The sequence below is a fragment of the Diplotaxodon limnothrissa genome, linkage group LG15 (assembly GCF_057381915.1).
Source record: "Diplotaxodon limnothrissa isolate DT_005_m linkage group LG15, D_limnothrissa_male_GT1.1, whole genome shotgun sequence".
In the NCBI taxonomy this organism is placed as follows: domain Eukaryota; kingdom Metazoa; phylum Chordata; class Actinopteri; order Cichliformes; family Cichlidae; genus Diplotaxodon; species Diplotaxodon limnothrissa.
The window spans coordinates 25,219,026-25,239,936 of record NC_140610.1 but is presented as its reverse complement, the minus strand read 5'-3'; the positions used below and the strand labels follow the sequence as shown (position 1 = coordinate 25,239,936).

The following is a 20,911-nucleotide window of genomic DNA, read 5'->3' as shown; positions in this document are numbered from 1 at the left end:
TGGTCTTGGGTTGACTCTGTTCAGATACTAGATGCCCCTGGTGATACAAAAATATATATACAGGAGAGGTATGCTGTACTACTGTTGCTGTCAATATTTGCCTGTTTATGTGTTTCTACTCTCATTATGACCTGAATCAGAGCACAAGAAATAAAAGCCTCCCAGTGGGATTCAGGTAAACCGATCCTGGTTCAATTCTTCAGGTGATATCGGATGATGATGATGATGAGAAGTAGGAGGTGGGTGTGGTTACTGTCTGCAGGTATGAAGGCAAAAACTGATATTACCTGCTTTCAGTACTGAGAGAAGCTCTCTGGAGTGAATTTCATTGATACAAATGGAGCGTCTCCAGGTGTGGGGCATTTTCAGCCTCATCGTTCTCACCGCCGCCCAGAAAACCACAAACGGGTAAGCACACAGGCTGAACTACAGGACTCACCTGGACAGTTTAAACTGCTTCTTCATGAGTGTTTTTCCTCTTCTGCTCATCTGTGTATCTACAGTTTTTAAATATATTTTCCTACATTTTAGAAAATAAAAAGTCAGTTCAAAACTGCAGGAGTGGTGTTAAAAATTCATTGAATCTAAGCTGATTTTTCATTATTTTTACAAACATGTTTTATTGCCTTACAGTCATTTTTGCACAAGTTGATTAAAAGATATAGATTTAAACTAATGTAAGTACATATTTTTATAATAAATTAGTTCCAATAAAATAATAAATGTTCACAGTGGGGAAGGTTTCTGTTTCCATTCGCCCTTTCAGGTTTTCTACACCAACTTGTTATTCTTAATGATGGTTTTTTTGGGTGTAAACAAATATATTTATATATTATGGGTTTTTTCCTCAGCCCCCACCCTCAGCCCTCCTACCTGCTCCTTGCTCCCAAAGCCCTCCAACATGGAATCCCAACATCTATATCAGTCACCATCCTGATCCCTTCACCGGTCACTGTATCTGCTCACATTGTTCGTGGAAACCTAACAATGGCCTCACAATCTGTTAAAGTTGAAGGGGGTAAGTATCTGCCACTAACAATTAATTTACAATTAATTAATTATAGCTCTAATCTCACTGTGAAATTCTCTTTCTAAAGGTTCAACCACACTGCTGACTTTGCCGCCTGTAAGTAAGAAATTCCTCTGTAACAAATACAAAGGTCAGTCTTTGTAAAGTCAGTCTGAGCTTTCTACAATTCAAGTCAGTTTTATTTTTTGTTTGCACTTACTGTACTTGTTTACTATGTCCCACTATGCTAATAAGTGCCTTATTTCTTTTTAAATATGACACACAATCATTAGAAAATAAACAATAACACTTTGGACTACTTTTTGAAAACAGGATATTTTACAGTTCAGCTTTAAAATCATAGCTGAAATTGTGGGTTTTGATGCCCCCTTGTGGCCCCTAAAAGCAACTTCCTGGTAAAAGTTCAGAGCCCAGAACAAAGGCCAGTTTTCTGTTCTGAGAGCGGGTCGGCGAGGAGAGGCTTAACTCTGATTCTGTAGAGCACAAACAGACACCATCAGGTAAAATTCAAATGGATGTTGAGCAGATTTTGGCTAATTCTCTCATCTGGACCACAGGCGAGCTCTCAGTCCTCCACGGTTCAGATTACACCCGAGAAACTTTAAACTTTAAACTTGGAGCGTTTTCAAAACCTGCTCTTTCTGTATGCCAGATTAAATTTGTTAAGATGATAATGTGACTGTTTGTCATTTAAGTGTTGATGAATTTCCTTCCATGTTGAATTCTTGCAGATTAGTGACAGCGAGCCCAATCACTGGGAGGCCTACATACTGGAGGTCAAAGGTCACAGAGGAGAAGTCCAGGTTTTCTCCAGCTTCACAAAGCTCCACTTGGATGTTGAAGATATCGCCACCTTCATTCAAACAGACAAAGTAATGTACTTACCTGGGCAGGCGGTGAAGATCAGAGTTGTTTCCATTCACTCTGATGGGAAGCCCTTCATCAGCCCCGTGGACATCATCATCAGGGTAAGAATGATGTTATTGTACCAAAACCATGGAAGAAAGAGAGGACAAGAGGGCAAGATCAGAGACTATTTTTAAAAGATCTCAGGGGAGTTTTACTTGGACAACTTCTGCGTCTGGTTGATTGGATTATGAGTTAATTCTATTACACATGCTTCATATTCATATCAGCATCATTTTAATTAATGAATTTCCAGCCATGAACTTTGCACTAGCATTCACTAGCATTTGTCAGCACTGGTGGCTAAATCAGTCACTTGCCTGTAAACTTGCTGGACGTTTTTCAAAGCACAAACTGAAATTCTGAAAATCGTCTGATCAGCATGTTTTTTCTTGGTCCAGGATCCGAGGGGAAACCTGCTCAGGCAGTGGCTGGCTGCAGACAGCGTCCTTGGCGTTGTGTCCAAAGAGTTTCAGCTGTCTGAAAACCCTCCTCTGGGTCAGTGGACCATCATCGCTACAGTCAAAGTAAGTCCTTTAGCAGGTGAACCTCTGCAGGGTAATTAAGCTGGACAGGCCTCTGATAATTCAATCTAATCCACCTGACCACTGATTGCTTCTGCCAAAGTCAGATCTTTTGTGCAAAGACATTCATGCGGTCAGTGGCACTAATCTGTTTGACAGGAAACCTATAATTAATGCACAGTATGAAAAATGTCTCACCTCCACATCTCCAGGTTTGCATTAAAATATAAGGCTGATTCCCTAACAAGATATATTAAGACATTTAAAAACATATGGAATCATTTCCTTTAACTTATTCATCTTTGCTTCAAAGAGTATGTCAGTGTTGCTCGTACCTGATTTACTCGTAGTTTTGATTTATACTAACCTTCTCATCACTGGTGACCCTAACCCTTTGTTTTGGAGACAAGCAAAAGTACAAAATCTAAATATTTTTTGGTTCTTGGATATTTTTATTTGATATTTGTGCGTGATTTCTGGTCAGAGAAATCACTGCTGCGTTTTTTAAATGTATTTGATCTTGCGTGATTAAAGACGAGAGTAATCGGACCTCTCTGCAGTGGATAACTCTGTAACAGGGCAGATTCCATCGGAACAATTGAATGGATAAATAGCAGCACAGGCAAGAGTCCCTTTCATAAAAAAAACTCTTAAGTTTCAGTAACTCACAACTCGTGCTGTGAATGTGAAGGGGACTTCTGTGGCTGTAACATTTATACACACCAGTTAAAGTCAGACTGAGTGAAAGAATGAAGGAATAGATTTTCCTTATAAAAAGAACAAAGAGAGATGATGTTATAAAGATCCTCTGTGTGTTGCAGGACATTTCAAGTGTGAAGTACTTCACTGTGGCTCAATATGGTATGGATGTTTTCTCTATCCAGCATTACATGAACAGCTTCCTCCTTTTGAAGAATAAAAACACATATTAATTTTGTGTGTGTGAGTGTGTATTCATATCTTTGTGGGGACCAAAATAGGAAGTTTACTATACTTGTGGGGACCAACAGTCCTTATGGGGACCAAACTCCTGGTCCCCACAAGTTTGAAGGCATTTTTGAGACTCAAAATGTGGTTTTAGTAACAGGGTTACAATTGGGTTAGGGTTAGGCATTCGTATTTCATTAGGGTAAGCAGCTCGGGAAAGCATTATGTCAATTAGATGTCCCCACAAGATATGAATATCCAACATGTGTGTGTATCTTTTGGTTGCAGTGCTGCCAAAGTTTGAGGTTTTGATCGATGCTCCGGATGTCATTTACCGTGAGGACCCTCTGGAGGGCTCCATCACAGCAAAGTGAGACTTGGCTTTGATCCAGTTTGTGTGTGAATGAAGTTGCTCCTCAGGATTATTTATGATCTTTCCATCCACAGGTACACTTACGGGAAGTCCGTTCAGGGACACCTGAATATGACGTTCATTTATCACTTTCACGGTACTGTCGAGTTTTACTATGAGGACAGAGAGGTTCGTATGTCAGTGGAATCATTGTGTAATTATTCCTTTAATATTCAGCTGTACAGTTATCATTATAGGCTCTCCCACTATCTGAACTTGTTTATTTTCTTTATTTAAACTATTAAAATAAAATTACAGACTGAAAGCATTTTTAATTACATTTTTTCTAAATATTAAGTTTTCTACACAGTGAAAAATATCTCTAAATGTAGTATAAACATACATTTATACTGTCTCGTAAACTAATAATGCAACATGCATGATATATGTAATATATCACGCTTAAGATTACTAATTACCTTCTCTTTATATTGATTAAATCATTTTTGACTGAAGAACTCCTGTCCTGATTACAACATTTGAGAATATACAGTTTATTTAAACTTAACCATCATAGATTTAACACATTAACAGTGTTCCTTTTCATCAGATTGATGGTACTGAAAGCTTCACATTTGATGCTCCTGATTATTTCCAAATGAGAAATGATTTCAAAATGATGTACTACGAGGGAAACGCTGAGGACGTAACAGTTGTGGCTCATGTGACTGAATACCTCACAGGTAATTCAGATTTTATTTATAAATGTTAACTTGAAATACCAAAAGATTGGTTGTACAGATCAGAAGTGACAATTTACAGCTTATTTCTTTACTTTTTGTTATGTTATGTATGCATGTATTTCATATATTGTTTTAAGTAGTTCTAACTTCTGAGTTTCAGCATTTCCAGGTGTAGAGTTTTATTCGAGGCAGTGTCCAAGCTCATATTTTTGTGAAATTAGTGTGTATTACAATATTTACATTATTTACATACAATTAAAACATCATTTTCTCCCCCAAATTGTGCACAGAATATCCCGTAATGATAAAGTGAAAACATTTGCTTGAAAATTCTGCAAAGTTTTTTTATTCTTTATTAAAAATAAAGACAAAAATATGACATGTACATAAGTATTCATAGCCTTTGCTTAATACTTTGTTGAAGTGCATTGAGTCTTTTTGGCTATGGTGCCACATGCTTGGCTCACCTATTTCTGGGCAGTTTCTCCCATTCTTCTTTACAGAACCTCACAAGCACCATTAGGTTGGATGGGGGGAGTCGGTGTGCTCATTCGGACCTTCAATACTTTTTTTCCGTACCCTACCCCAGATTGTGCCTCTTTACAATTTTAGAGGTCTACAGACAATCTCTAGGACTTCGTGGCTTGGTTGGCCTGACATGCACACACAGCTATGTGATGCATAGTGTTAATGGGACCATTGCACGTTTTGAATATCACGACATACGATAAATTTGCCAGAATTTTAAGCAAACTTCTTTCACTTTGTCATTATGTGGTGTTGTGTGTACCTCATAATGACAAGGTGAAAAATGAATTTAATCTATTTTATGATAATAAGGCTATAACATGACAAAATGGGAAACAAGTGAAGCGCTGTGAGTATTTTTTTTCCCAGATGCATTGCATTTGCTCTCTACTGTGGGACTTTGAACTGCTATAGTTTTTTTTAATTACAAAGTCAGGGAGATAGTCTACATTATTTTTTGGAATCTAACCAGCTTTTGTTCTTGTTTGTGGTGCTGACTCCTGTGACTACGTCTCATTTTTCAGGCATTACATATAACAGTACGGCAACAGTAGGTTTGTCAAAAACCAGATATAAAGTCTCCTTTGAAGAATATCACAAATTATTGAGGCCCTCTTTAACCTTCAGCGCCAGGGTAAGAAGGCAGCATTTAAGTGAAATGCAGAGTCTGAGCTGTACAGATAACAGATATTCCAGTGTTAATGTAAAACAATTATGCTAATTTTTTTTTCTAATTTTGTAGCTGAAAATATCTACATACAACAATCAGCCACTGTCACTGGAGGATCGCCAAAGCTTTGTTGAAGTTTCAGTGATTCAGCAAAAGCAAAGATTTTGGGGTTGGATCGGAGACATGGTGATAGACACGGAGCCTAAAACATCGAACAGTTCAGGAACTTCAGAAAGTCCAAAGGAGATGCTACCTAAAGAAATGAAGTTTCCTGTCCCTGCAGATGGACTCATACCTTTCAGCGTTAAAATCACGAGTGAAACAGACATGCTCAGTATTGATGTAAGTTATACAATAATACCCTCATTGACTAAATATTATAAGACAGATTATTTCAAAATTTGACTTTAAAATGTCTGGATGTGGGATTAAGTAACAAGGCCTTTAGTTCTGTTAAGAAATCTTGAAAATTATTATTGTTTTACTTTATCTGTTTAGCCTTTGCTTTCAGACACAGCTTATTTCTTAATTTAGGATCCAATTTTGGAAAAAAAAATTACAGAATTAGTACTTTCAATTAACTTTTAATTTTATATTTAAATTTTAATTAACAAATGAGTCACTGCACAGCTAAACATATGATTTCAAATGTACTGGTCAACATTAAATTGAACAAATATACTCTGTAGATAGATCATTGACATCTGCTGATATTTTTTCAATATTATGTATTTATATCGAAAGAAATGGCAAAATGCATTAAAGTCTTAGGACATATTGCACTACGCTGAAATATAAATTGGTGTCTCATCTGCATAGAAGAGGGACAAAATTATGTGTTTACCAATTCAGGGGCCAACTGAAAGCTAATTTAATTTAAATTCTAAGTTTAATTTAGAAAATAGGCTAAGTATAACTTGTGAAAAATTTGGAATATATGTCTTTATTATATCAGGGTGTTATGATAATTCTGAATATCAACTGAATTATGTGATTTTTAAAGATTTATTTTGCATTAACTATATTCATAACACAAAACAAAATTTTAAAGGTAACTGTATAATGAAAAATGATTTTATCATATTTAATATCTAACAAGAAAAAGCACAACATGTTTGTTTAATATTGTTTATCTTGTGTGGGGTTTTTTTGTGATATTATCATTTATTTGCTTAAATGTATTTTTATTTAGCAGCAGGATTTTACAACTCACATATTGTACCTAAAAAGCTAAAGGCTTATTTTATTCTGTAGTTGCTAGGTGGAGAGTGCTAATAGCTACAGGCAAGAATAAAGTAATCTACTGTGAAAAATCCACACCTGACAAGAAAATCACGTACAAAAGAAATTACACTTGAATAGATAAATTAATTAATATGAAAAATATTTACGTGTTAACTAAAACAGAAATTAAACCCAAAAGCATGATCATGATTTCAAATTACATTTAAAATCTTTGGTATCTCTTTTTCTTCTCAGGCTTCTTTTGAGGACAGCCATAGCAATCTATATATACAGCGAAGCTACAAATCCCCCAGTGAGAGCTACCTGCAGATTCAGAAACCCTTCACACCTCCAGAGGTAAAGCTGAAGAATACAAGGAACTATTTAAAATTACCTTTGTGTCAGCATTGTAAACATGCAGGTAATATGCCAAAATAGTCTATGGTTACCTTAGATGTCCTTTCAACACACCTCAATCACATGCACTGAGTTCATTATAACAATTTGTTTCATTTACATTTGCTTAGTAATTATAAACATTCAGTTTTTATGTCCTGCCTATGATTCAAATTAAAGTTAACTTAGTTAATAATAATAATAATGGATTGCATTTTATATAGCGCTTTTCGGGGCCCTCAAAGCGCTGTACAATGCTTCCAAGTGACTGCTTGTGTGAAGATGGTGAGGCTTCTAGAATGACTCGTCCAGTGTAGATCTTCAAAAAACAGATTTACAGCCAATTACTGACTGTGGTTGTAGAACATTTATACTCATACGTAACGTCACCATTTGACCTTCTTTCAGGTTGGTTCGCCCTTTCTGCTGCACATTGAAAGTAATTTTCCATTGAATGAGGTTCACTACCTGGTATGAAAAAAAGCATCAAATATTATTACACTTTGTCAAATTTGTAGTTAATTTGATTAATATTTAAATAAAGCACATTTCCAACTGTTGAAAGTTGTTTGTTTTCCAGTAGTGGTGACAAGAAGTTTTAAGTATTCAGTTTATTGCTGTAAGCAAAGAAAGACGAATGTATGCTTCCAGCTTCTTATAAGACCTTCCGTCTGTATCTTGTGTGTAAAGGTGAAGTCAAGAGGACAGGCGATTTCTGCCGGGAAAGGCTCTCCTGATCTGACTCTGGTCCCAGAAGTCTCCTGGGCTCCTCTGGCCTGCATCATCGTTTACTGTGTGCACCCCAGCGGAGAGGTCATCAATGATGCAATCCAGCTGCCAATCAGGCAGTTTTTACAAAACCAGGTGATTTTTTCATTCTTCATTTTTTTCTTTGAAAAATAAACTAATTTGTCTCTTGAATTGTGTGAATATGAGGTTATGAAGTTGGAAAAAACGGTGAAGAAAAAACAATCCAAGTTACATGATAATAATTTCCCAGCAAACATTTCAGCAGTGACTAACCGTCATCTTTTCTCAATGTCTAGTCTTAGTAAAAAAAAAAAGAAGAAGAAGAAAAGAATAGTTGAATGAAAGTTGTGTCAGTGTTGGAGAAATACGTTTGCCCTCTGCCTGGTGTCCTTCTTTGACTATCTAGCAATTAGAAAAACAAGCAAAATATTGTATTTTGTGAAAAAGCCTAAAAGCTCATGAAAAGACAACAACCTGCAAAGGTAACATGAACTGGTGTCTTCTTGCTCTGGAGTCCATTTCTTATCCCAATGAGGTTTATATCTTCTGCTGCCCTGTGCCATAATGCTAGTGTGTGTCTCTGAACATCCTGTGACTATCTGTTCACAACCAGGAATAATATTTCTTTATTATATTATTGTGAATATATTTCTTATGTTAAAAGATGGTCTGACTGGACCTTTATACGTAACTCCTAAATATCCTAACTGACTTATTCCCTGACTTTATTAAAGTTCTAAATAATTATTATTATAATTATTTTTCTTAAACTGGTCTTGCTTTTAGCTTTTCAGGCTGACTTTGTCTAATTAGTAGGCAGGACGTTTGCGCCTAAGATGACCACATTTGGCACATTATTTTTCACTGATTTCATACACATCAAAGAGTTGAAAAAAAAAAAGCAAACAAAAAACAAACCTCAGAATTTTGAAATCTCACATTTTTGCTCACAGAGATGACTTATTTTTACATTATGGTTTAAAATTTTTGTGCATGTTTAATATGAACATCCACCATTAGAGCAGGACATATATAACAGGAAATAACGAGTAAAATGGTACTTTTGCAAATTTGTGACTAATCAACCTGTGATTGGCAGGTGTCGCTTAGTTGGAGCAGTGTTGTAAAGAGGCCAGCTGAGACTGTGACCCTGAATGTGAGTGTACTGGAGCCCAACTCAGTAGTCGGGATCCTGGTGGTTGACAAGGCGACGCAGTGGGCGGGATCAGACAATGACATCACCACGGAGACGGTATGTAAAATGTTAAGATAAGAACTGTATGTATACATTCATGTGAAAATAAAAGTTTTGACAGTAAAACTACGTTTCTTTTTCTAACTTCGCTCGGTGTTTCACTATGGGAATCGCCTCGGCGTGACCAACTACGGAAGCTCCAATGACACCACGTCTGTCTATGACAGACCTGTCGAGCCGTGCTCAGGGCTCCGCCCCCTCGTACTAACACGGCCGACCAGCTCCTCCTAACTCATTCTCGCTTTCTTCCCGTGAGAAACTACTTTGAGCTCCCTCAGCGCATCCAGGCTAACGTGATTAGCTGCTTAACAGTTCTCAGGCGTCCCGTGTAGGAGTACGTCGCCGAACGCAGTTTTTCCGGTTCCAGTTTGGATCGTGCTGAGTAAGTCCTTCGAAAGAAGTGTACTTAGAGTTGCACTGTGGAACAGCAACCGCGTCAGGCGAGCTGTCCCAGCGGTTCCTGGTTTTAGTTAGCGAGGTAGCCGACGTTGTGTGACTCGGGCTAACGCATTATGGCGAGCTGTTCGTTCAGTGTCCGGCTAGCATTAACTTGTTAGCAGGCCACGAACCACATTAGCGTCTCACTAGCATTAGCTTGTTGGTCGACCTAGGGTTCGGTTAGCATTAAGTTGCTAACGATATTGGCTAGCGGAGTGCAGCTAACGTGTCACGACGAGCTGACTCCCGCCACGACTAGATCGGATTTAACACCCGCTGCTAGTCCTAGCTACTTACGGGCTAACGTGTCGAGACGAGCCTGGTGTAGCCTAGTCTCACCCCTTTCCGCTAACCATGTCTACAGCTCCTACTCCCGCCAAAAGGTCGGAGCCGAAGGCTAAAGAGGCTGCATCCCGCCCGTGCCCCGCATCATGCGGTGCCACCATCTCGGGCAGGGACCCTCATCCAATGTGCATCGTCTGTATGGGTGCCAAGCATGCTCGGGCTTCACTGGCGGACCCTCAGGGATGCCCACACTGTGCTTTGATGCCAGAGAAAGTCCTGGAAAGGAGGCTGAGAGTAGCAGTAACGAACAGTCAGGACCCCTGCCTGTCGGCTGCTACTGCTACGAGCGATATCCGTCATCCGCGAGCCTCCACAAGCTGGGCGGACATGATGGAAGAAGAGTCCCCGCTCATGCCCCCATCGTTCGAGGACCTCCTCGATCAAAACGTGGGCGAGCCGGGTGGCGAGGACGCGGAGGGCGATGCCGACTCCGACCTCCTCGACCTGGAGGACATGGATGAGGAACAGGAGGATGACTCTACCTTTCCTCCCCAGCAGTCCAGGCCACCGAGTGGGGCTGAAGTTGCACCCCTGGTGGACAGCAATTTGTACGAGGTCTGCAAACGGGTTGCTGCCAAGCTAGGCATCCCATGGCCAGACGCCCAGGATGCCGAAGGGGCAGAACGCGACCTGTATGACGGCAAGAGGCTCCCACCAGCCTTGCCGCCATCAAAGCAGCTTCTGCCAGCAGTCCCAGCCTGCATGAAAGAAATGAGTCGCTATTGGTCAAGCCCTTTTAAAAGCAAGCTTCCGACCAAGGGCTGCTCTAAGCTTGAGATCCAGGGGATGGGTGAACTGGGGCTGACCGAACCCCCAGCAGTGGAGCCTTCAGTGGCGTATCACCTTCACCCTAACCGCAGGGCAATCTCAGCTTCTTCTAGCATTTCTTTGCCCAACAAGATAGATCGCCTCACGGCATCTATTTATCAAAGGATGTACAAATATGCTGCACAGTCAGTATGCTCGCTTAATGCAGTCACACTGCTATCAGCATATCAGGCAGAAATTCTGGAAGACATGGGCCGTCAGCTTGACTCGGGTTCCCCGAACCCAGCCCTCTGGGATGAAATCTGCGTGGTTAATGATCTCATTCTTCGCTCCTCCAGGGGAGCAGTCCAAGGGTGTGGTCGCGTTATGGGCCTTGCAGTCTCGGGTGAGAGAGCCTTGTGGCTAAACCTGTCAGGCCTAGGTGATGCTCAGAAGGCTGAGGTCATGGATGCAGCCTATGACCCAACCAAGGGTCTCTTTGGCCCAGCCCTGGAGAGAATGAGAGAAACAAGCACCTGCAGAAAGCAGGAGGGTGAAGCATTAAATCTCTGCTTACCCAGAAAACCTAACTCTCAGCCCCAGCAGGTGCCAAGAGCTGGCTTTGCAGCAACAGCAGCAGCTGCGAGAGGGAGACAGAGTGGGGTCAGAATGCAGAGAGGAGCAGGAGGCCAGCAGGGTGCCCACCAGGCCAAGGTAGAGAACCGAAGACCTTGGGGCAAGCATTCCTTTGCAGCAGTTGCTGCAAAGAACAAGCCGTTACACCCGGTCAGCCTAGCACACCTGCAGCATTCTGTGTCACCCCTCTTTTCTTCCCCAAATAGAAGGAAGGTGTTAGAAGGGGTAACCAAATCACTCCAAAGTTCAGGGTCTCCGGAAGTTTCCAGTTCACCAGGAGCACCCTCTCAGTCTCCTCCTCCAGTTCAGGGAGGACAGACTTGTGGACAAATGGCGCAGTGTCACCAAACACTTCTAAGCACTCTGTCTGTGTCACCAAGCACTGCCCAGAGTCATCAGACACTTCACTGTGGTTTGGGGGTAACAAAAGAAATAAAACGTGCATTTCTGCAGCCAGGCAGTTTGCCAAGGGCAGAATGTCCCCCCCAGTTTCAAAATAAAAACAAAAGAAAATCACTGCAATTTGTCTTTGTTCCCAGCGGGGTGAGCTCACGCTCTTCCCGAGGGGGAGAGCCCCAACTCCTTCCGGGAGACAGGGGTGACGTCACGCTACCGCTTCTTCAGAGGCCCGCTTGCAGCGCGGCTGGAGCAGTGGCGCGCATGCGCAGTTCATCCCTGGGTCTTGTCAACCATTTCCCATGGTTACAGACTACAGTTTGCGGCAAAACCACCGAGATTCGGCGGAGTGTTAGCTTCTGTGGCCAGTCGCGATTCAGCGAATGTGCTGGAGGAGGAAATATCCTCCCTGTTACACAAACAGGCGATCGGAGCGGTTCCGAGCGAAGAAGCTCAGCAGGGCTTTTACTCCTGCTATTTCCTCATCCCGAAAAAGGACGGAACGTCGCTCCGTCCTATTCTGGATCTGCGTGTGTTAAACAAGCATTTGAGAAAGTACACGTTCAGAATGCTCACACACAAGACGCTTTGTCGCTCAATTCACACAGGCGATTGGTTTGTTACAATCGACCTATCAGACGCATATTTTCACATCGCCATTTATCCTCCACACAGGAAATATCTCAGGTTCGCTTATCAGAGCGTAGCGTACGAGTTTCAAACTATCCCATTCGGGCTATCCTTAGCTCCGAGGGTGTTCAGCAAATGTGTGGAGGCAGCGCTGTCTCCGTTAAGGAACAGCGGCATCAGAATATTCTCTTACATAGACGATTATCTAATATGCTCACGATCGCGCGAGCAGGCGATCAAAGACTCCGAGGTGGTGGTGAATCACCTCACGGAGCTTGGGTTCACTATCAACCTGGAAAAGAGCCACTTGAAACCCACACAGTTTACAGAGTATCTGGGGCTCAGAATAGACTCCATCTCTTATCGTATCGCACTTTCAGAGCGGAGGATCGCATCCTTCACTCACTGTCTTTCCCGTTTTCAGCTGGGGAAAGTTGTGCGGTTCCGACTCTGTCTCCGCCTCCTCGGCCTCATGGCTTCGGTGATATCGGTGGTACACTTGGGGCTGCTTATGATGAGAGATTTTCAGCGGTGGGTCAGACGGTGCTGGATTCTGGTGCCTCAGGTTTGACCTGAGATCCTGGAGTAGCACTGGAGAGTAGCTTCGGGAGCTGGCGCAATCCAGGAGTGGGCCATATCTCCCATAGTGAAACACCGAGCGAAATTAGAAAAAGAACGTTGGGTTACTTAACGTAATCCCTGGTTCTTTGATAACAGAGTGAGGTGTTTCACCAACACTTCCCTCCTTGCTTAGGCACGGAAAGAAATCTGCTTGGAATGAGTTAGGAGGAGCTGGTCGGCCGTGTTAGTATGAGGGGGCGGAGCCCTGAGCATGGCTCGACAGGTCTGTCATAGACAGACGTGGTGTCATTGGAGCTTCCGTAGTTGGTCACGAGGCGATTCCCATAGTGAAACACCTCACTCTGTTATCAAAGAACCAGGGATTACGTTATCTCACGATTAAATTGCTTGATTCGGTTCTACTTTACAATTTTGCCTCATTTAATCGTAATTTTGCAGGTATGCATTTATGCACAGCTCTCTTAATGTCCCAACACAGCATTTCAATTAGGTTGAGGTCTGGATGCTAATTGGCCCATTGCAACACTTTGATTCTTTTCTTTTTCAGTCATTCTGTTGTTGCTGCTTTGCTTGGGACCATTCTCCTGTTTGTTTTTGTGCCAAACTTTAGCTGTCAGACTGATGGCCTGAAATTTGACTCTAGAATTGGTTAGCATACAGAGAAGTTCAGGTCACAAGCGCCTGGTCCTGTGATTACAAAACAAGTCCAAACCATTAACCCTCCACCACTGTGCTGACAGTTTTTATGAGTTGTTTGTGCTTATATTCTGCGTTTGGTTTTCCCCAAATGTGCTTTGTATTTTGACCAAAAAATCTCCACTTGGGTCTCATCTATCCAAAGGACATTGAAGTCTTGTGGTTTGTTCAGATGCACCTTTGCAAACCTAAGCTGTACTGGCATTTTCTATTTAAAGAGAAAACGATTTATCCTGGCAGCTCTTCCAAACAGCCCATTCAGTGGCTTGCAAAAGTATTCGGCCCCCTTGAACCTTCCCACCTTTTGTCACATTACAGCCACAAACATGAATCAATTTTATTGGAATTCCACGTGAAAGACCAATACAAAGTGGTGTACACGTGAGAAGTGGAACGAAAATCATACATGATTCCAAACATTTTTTACAAATAAATAACTGCAAAGTGGGGCGTGTGTAATTATTCAGCCCCCTTTGGTCTGAGTGCAGTCACTTGCACATAGACATTGCCTGATGAGTGCTAATGACTAAATAGAGTGCACCTGTGTGTAATCTAATGTCAGTACATACAGCTGCTCTGTGACGGCCTCAGAGGTTGTCTAAGAGAATATTGGGAGCAACAACACCACGAAGTCCAAAGAACACACCAGACCGGTCAGGGATAAAGTTATTGAGAAATTTAAAGCAGGCTTAGGTCTGCAAAAAGATTTCCCAAGCCTTGAACATCCCATGGAGCACTGTCCAAGCAATCATTCAGAAATGGAAGGAGTATGGCACAACTGTAAACCTACCAAGACAAGGCCGTCCACCTAAACTCACAGGCCGAACAAGGAGAGCGCTGATCAGAAATGCAGCCAAGAGGTGACTCTGGACGAGCTGCAGAGATCTACAGCTCAGGTGGGGGAATCTGTCCATACGCAAAGTTGGCCTTTATGGAAGAGTGGCAAGAAGAAAGCCATTGTTAACAGAAAACCATAAGAAGTCCCGTTTGCAGTTTGCCACAAGCCATGTGGGGGACACAGCAAACATGTGGAAGAAGGTGCTCTGGTCAGATGAGACCAAAATGGAACTTTTTGGCCAAAACGATATGTGTGGTGGAAAATTAACACTGTGCATCACTCTGAACACACCATCTCCACTGTCAAATATGGTGGTGGCAGCATCATGCTCTGGGGGTGCTTCTCTTCAGCAGGAACAGGGAAGCTGGTCAGAGATGATGGGAAGATGGATGGAGCCAAATACAGGGCAATCTTGGAAGAAAACCTGTTGAAGTCTGCAAAAGACTTGAGACTGGGGCAGAGGTTCACCTTCCAGCAGGACAACGACCCTAAACATAAAGCCAGGGCAACAATGGATGGTTTAAAAAAAAAATGGCCCAGTCAAAGTCTAGATCTAAATCTAGACTTTGACTGTGCAAAGCACTGTATTTTTCTAAGTGCGCTGTCATTAACTTTTGCATTTAACTTGCTAATCGATGCTTGCAGAGTCTCAGATGTAGCTCTTGGATATCTTGCAGTTTCTCTGAGCATTGCACAGTCTGACCTTGGAAGGAATTTACTGGGTCGTGTACTCCTGGGATAACTTTGGCATTGTGTTAACACATACCCAGCACGCTGCTAAAATGTCTTCTTTTACAGAGGTGCTCACAACTGATGACTGATGAACTGATGGCAACTCATTGACTTTTGATAATCAGCACGTTGGCTGTTCCTTATCCTCCTAATTCGTATGGAGGCAATCAGGGTTTACTGAGTATTGTTCAGAAGACTGCATTGAATCCTATGAAAAATGTTTTTAAAGTGAATAGGTTAAGAGATATGTGAAGAAGATGAGATGTTTTCCTCGTACATGATAGGATAGTTTGTATAAATGTAATTCAACTTCTCAAACTAAAACAATTATTGGTTTCTTAAAATGTTAATAATTAAATATCAGCATGTGAGGCAGCTTGCTTACTTCAATCTGATCCTTAATTTGAGAGATCAAACTTGGAGCCTTGACTCATCTGTTTTTCATTCGTACTGACTGTTGTTGATCACATAACATGCTTTATTGTTTACAACAGTGTAACCTGTGAATACTAGAAGCTTCCATATCTCCTTGGGGTCCTCTGTAGTTTATTGTTTTCCAGCTAAATGTTCTCTGCCTTTTATAATCATATGCTTCCTGGTATATGATCCCTTTCATGTTCACCTGGGAAAACAAACCTGCCTCCCCACCCAAGTATCAGTTTAACAAGGCTGAACTTTTTTATTAGACATGTTTCTGTCCCAGTTTCCTTTGTTCGGTTTTATGGGGTGTAACAGTAGCAGCTCTTATATTGCTGGTGATATTTTCAGGTGATGAAGCAGATGAAGGAGTTTGGCAATTCCATGGCTGACGGCAACAATGAAACGCCAAAAATGGGGGATCCACACTCTGTTTTCAAGGTTAGCCTCCACAGAGAGACATCGCTTCTGTTTATTTAGTGACTCTGCTCATTTTCAGCTATTCTTTGACTCAAGAAGCATTGTTTGAATCACAAAATAATCCTTACTTATCTTATAACAGGCTCTGACATGGGAGGGCCTTCCGTGATCATTGTGTGCCCTAGATGCTCATATTTACAGATATAATATCAAACAGATCCAAGAGTAGAAACAACTGTGACCCTGAGTGTTCAGAGCAGTCGGTGCCTGAGCTTTTAACTCACTTATACCTACACTAAAGCCATAATTCTAATATTTTGACATGTGTAATATTTCTGTAATTACTTATAACTCATAACATAGAGTTTTGGTTTGGTTTTCCTCTTTTTCACTGAGGGAAGATGGACAGTCTTCACTTTATTTCAAAATGAATAATATGTAATGATAGTTCTGTTTTTTTGTACAGTCATGTGATCTTGTGGTTTTCACTGATGCCAGTTTGAAAACGTATCAAATAATGCACGACTTCCGTAAGTGTTAAACAGTATCAAACATTTTAAACATTGTGGATCGGTAATGCTAATGTGACTGATACTTTTTTTTTTTTTTAAACAGCAGGGGAGATAATGTTTTACACTACTGCGACAGAGCATTTACGTGGAGAGCAACAAAAGGAACGTGTGCGTTGGTACTTTCCAGAGACCTGGATCTGGATGGACACAAACACCAGGTGATATTTCAGTGTCAGACTGTAGAAACAGTTGCCTCCTGCTGTTTCATGTGACCTTTACTCTACATATTGAAAAATAGAGTTTAAACAAAAGTTTTCAAATTTTATGTAAATTGTAAGGCTGCAGCACACAGACACCAGAATTTCACACACGCAAAGCACAATTTTCTTGAACAGTTGATATAAGAACACAGGTCACATTATTTTGGAGACAGTTGCATTTAAAATACTGCAAAAGGCAATATCAAGGCAGTTTATTTTCTTCACACCGAGTGCCACTATGTACAGGTGAAGGAAAGGGATTTGGGGTCTCTAGGGGTCACGAGGGCAGTGAGGGGAAAACGCACACGGTTAATTCAGACACAGGACTTCTCCTCCCAGGGATTCCTTTTCGCGCTCACACCGCACCAACACACCACATTCACAACAGATCAGTAGCAGGTCCTCGGGTGGGGCATGCAGAGTCAGGCATGAAAAGAGGAGATTGGTATCAGAATAGCACTTCAAAGAGAAACTTGAAGAAAGCTGCTGAATACAGGAAACACTGACGAAGGTTACACAATAATCCAGCGACGAAGCATTCCCAGTGGCTGCCTTAAGTAGAGGTGGACCGATTCGATATTACGTATCGGTCCGATACTGACCTAAATTACTGGATCGGATATCGGAAAGAAATAAAAAATGTAATCCGATCCATTAAATCACGAAAGCGCCTCACAAAACTTGCGACACGCTGTAACTCGCCTCATAACCTTAGCACATTGAAGCAGTATTCATCACGTGATAGAGCGGCTGTGGCGTGCGAGAGGTGTCGGTGGTCTGGTTCAGCATTTGGAGCCTCGCTAACAATCTATATAGTAACTGTTAAGTCTAATATACCCTAGTAAGCTATAGTACTTTTTCCTTTGGGAAGGCTGTGCAGTCTGCAATTCTGTTGAAGAAAGATGTTGAATCTATTTAATATTTCTTGAAAAAAAAAAAAAGATTTCTGTGCATTTTTCCCCCCCCCCCACACTGCATCAAATTAAAGTTGATTACGTCAATTAAGCATCATGAGGTGGAGGGTTCCCTTTTTCTTTTTTTTCTTTTTTTCTTTGTTGCTGGGAGTTGAAACCCTATTAGTTAGGTACTCTAATAGGGTTTCAATAGGCACTTAAGTACTCTTTAAAATACCAGAATAGGGAGGATGGTGTAGGTTTAAGTTTATTAGATTGATCAGTATTGCTGAACTATGAAAACATTTTTTGCATACAGGTATAACAGAATAGCTTTAGTGTTGTTGTTTTTTTTTTTGTTTTTTTTAAACTTGAGTATGAACTTAGGCAAAATGCAGCAAGATATTTAAAAAACAGTTTTATTGATTAAAAAAACACTATATCGGATTGATATCCAAATTCATCATATCGGTATCGGACATAAAAAAGTGGTACGTGCCATCTCTAGCCTTAAGTAGGGAGCCTGTGAGAGTGTTGGTCAGATGATTGTTTGCAGGTGCGGGAGCCATGGGCGGGAGTCACAATGAACTCCGCCCCGGTAGTGCGCAGGGCGCGAGAGGGGAGGGAGAAGGGGCAAAATATACAGAAACACTTGTAGCCATACTGAGTCTGCCGAACAGGCACAGAGACCATGACAATAGCAGGAGTAAAACAGGTGGAGATGTTGAATTCAATCAGTCCACTTAGCAGAAGTGAGGCCAAGAGGCTGTCAAGAAATGCAGTTCCTCTAATGTCCAATAAATCCACAGACCCCAAAGTTAACAGCAGAAATAAACATGTTTATAGTTTGGGAAAAGCCTCTACTTTTGTTCTCTGTGAAGGTTCTCATTCATCCAGATCAGGGGTCGGCAACCTGCGGCTCTTTAGTCCTTATAGTGCGGCTCCGCGTGGTTTGGGAAAATAGAAGTATTTAGTTGAAGTGTATTTTATTTATGTTAGTTCTTTTTTAACTTGTAGTTCTAAATTGGAAGATTATTGTGATATTGAAATATAAGAATACAATTATATTCTATTATTTTTTTCATCGCTCAAAATAAGCGTCACACTCGTGGAAGCTGGTATATCCGCTGAAACACCACGCATTTATCGAGACTTTCAGCCCCAGGTAGGCCAATTATTGACCTTTGGTAAACTATGTTAAAAACAAACACTGCTCATGCCTCACAGATGACAGCTTACAATCCTGCGTAAAGATGAAAGTGACTTCGTACAGCCCCGATTTGCAGACGCTGTGCGCAGACATTCAGGAGCAGAAGTCCCATTGTACCATGGCAAGCCTGACGATGTTTGCATGAACACGCTTTTCAGCATCTCTTTATTGACCACTTTTCACACACGGTTGCTATACACAGCCCGACGCATACCAACACAACAGCATAGAGAGCACAGACGTTCAGGTGGCGAGGGGTGATTGCGGGTGCTGCTCAGGTGCGTCCGACTCCCCTGTAGTGGCGCTGCAGACCACGCCCCGCCACACACGTTAACCAGGTAAATTACATATTTAGGCAGAATTTTGCAAATATCTATTTTTCTTTTCTTTAGTAGTATAGTGCTTTTTTTTCCAATTATTTTTTTAAAAGCCAGGTCAAGGCTCCAAAAGCCCAAAGGCGAGTAGGGTGGCAGCTCACAACAGTATTTGTTTGCTACATGGATCATTTTAGTTCAGTTGGGCGTCTTTCCTTTTGTTATATTTCTTTAAGAGTGTTAATTACATAATTAAATGGAATTTTCTCTGTAGCACTTCATAGATTTCATAAGCAACACACCTTAGTTGTTCACACAAAGCATAAAAGTAAAAAACAATAATTACAGTGTTATCTTCATTTTAGATGTCAAAAAGCATTTGCGGCTCCCAGTGTTTTCTTTTGTGTGGAAACCGGGTCCAAATGGCTCTTTGGGTGTTAAAGGTTGCTGACCCCTGATCCAGGTAATTGTGGTCTAAGTTTGGAAAGAAAAGCGTCTGGGCGTCTTTAAGTTTTTTTGAAGATGCTTCACCTCTAATCCAAGAAGCTTTTCAGTTCCAAGAGTAATTGGTGGAGAGTCCCAGATTTTAAACCCCATGGGAGTGTCCCCAAGAGGGTCTTGGACCCCCTATTGTTCCTCTACCTAATCACACAGCCAAGGTGTGAAAACTGTTTTGGCTCACTGTGGTAGGACGTGGTCTGCGGTGCCGTGCAGGGAGGGTGGATGCCGTGCATCCTTAATCACGCCCACAGAGTTAAAACATGGGGACTCAGGGGTCGGTGTGTATTGTGGTGTGATGAGATGTAAATAAATGGCTCATAATTGCGATCTGTGGTCCCGTCGTGCCATATTCACACCACAGTCACAATCAGCCAAGGTTTTGGGTGAACCCATTGTGAATCCTAGCCTCACTCTATCATGTGATTTATTGAGGTTAAATGGCCCAGGATGTGAGTGGGTGTTATTTTTGCTGTTACCTTGGCATATAACCTTAGGAGATGATGTCCCATATACATTCATATTTATGAAATGATAAAAGATATTACCAAGCTAACGCTGAGTAAGCTGTGGTGCAAAACAAAGGCTCAAACAACACAAAGAAGGTGAAGCCACAAACAGTCAGAGATCTCATAGATAATGGTCAGGATCTAAGTTTTTAAGAACTTTTTTTTTTCTTCTCCAAATAACCATTCTCCAACCTGCAAAGACAAAAGACAACGCACCTCCAACACCTAACATTTTAAGTCAGTAAGCAAACATACTGTTTGTAAGAAAGCTGATGACCTGCACGGTATGATTCTTCAGAAACCGTTGGGTCAGATGCAGTTTTTTAAAATTTAAAGTTCTCTCTCTTCTTTTTTTTTTTTGCCGTTTGTTGCAGTAATTCAAACACAAAGGAAATGGCGCTAACTGTACCAGACAGCATCACAACCTGGATTGCCACTGCCTTTGTGATGTCTGAGAATCTGGGACTGGGAATTGTAGAGCAACCAGCAGAGGTATTAAGGTTTATATATTTAATTCATTTTAATTTTTAACC

General features: G+C 41.3%; 1 protein-coding gene across 1 annotated transcript in view; it reads left to right on the top strand.

Moving 5' to 3' along the window:
* Positions 1-337: 337 nt before the first annotated feature.
* The window catches only part of cd109 (CD109 molecule), a 53,132-nt gene continuing 32,558 nt past the window's right edge, over positions 338-20,911 (top strand). Inside the window, exons 1-19 of the mRNA XM_085372608.1 lie at positions 338-408; positions 852-1,018; positions 1,098-1,126; positions 1,762-1,998; positions 2,338-2,463; positions 3,282-3,321; positions 3,676-3,757; positions 3,835-3,928; positions 4,350-4,482; positions 5,535-5,644; positions 5,753-6,022; positions 7,160-7,261; positions 7,709-7,771; positions 7,991-8,164; positions 9,150-9,302; positions 16,114-16,203; positions 16,649-16,712; positions 16,798-16,912; positions 20,753-20,870. Of these exons, the coding sequence (XP_085228734.1) occupies positions 338-408; positions 852-1,018; positions 1,098-1,126; positions 1,762-1,998; positions 2,338-2,463; positions 3,282-3,321; positions 3,676-3,757; positions 3,835-3,928; positions 4,350-4,482; positions 5,535-5,644; positions 5,753-6,022; positions 7,160-7,261; positions 7,709-7,771; positions 7,991-8,164; positions 9,150-9,302; positions 16,114-16,203; positions 16,649-16,712; positions 16,798-16,912; positions 20,753-20,870 (2,238 nt within the window). The remainder of the gene's footprint in view (positions 409-851; positions 1,019-1,097; positions 1,127-1,761; positions 1,999-2,337; positions 2,464-3,281; positions 3,322-3,675; positions 3,758-3,834; positions 3,929-4,349; positions 4,483-5,534; positions 5,645-5,752; positions 6,023-7,159; positions 7,262-7,708; positions 7,772-7,990; positions 8,165-9,149; positions 9,303-16,113; positions 16,204-16,648; positions 16,713-16,797; positions 16,913-20,752; positions 20,871-20,911) is intronic.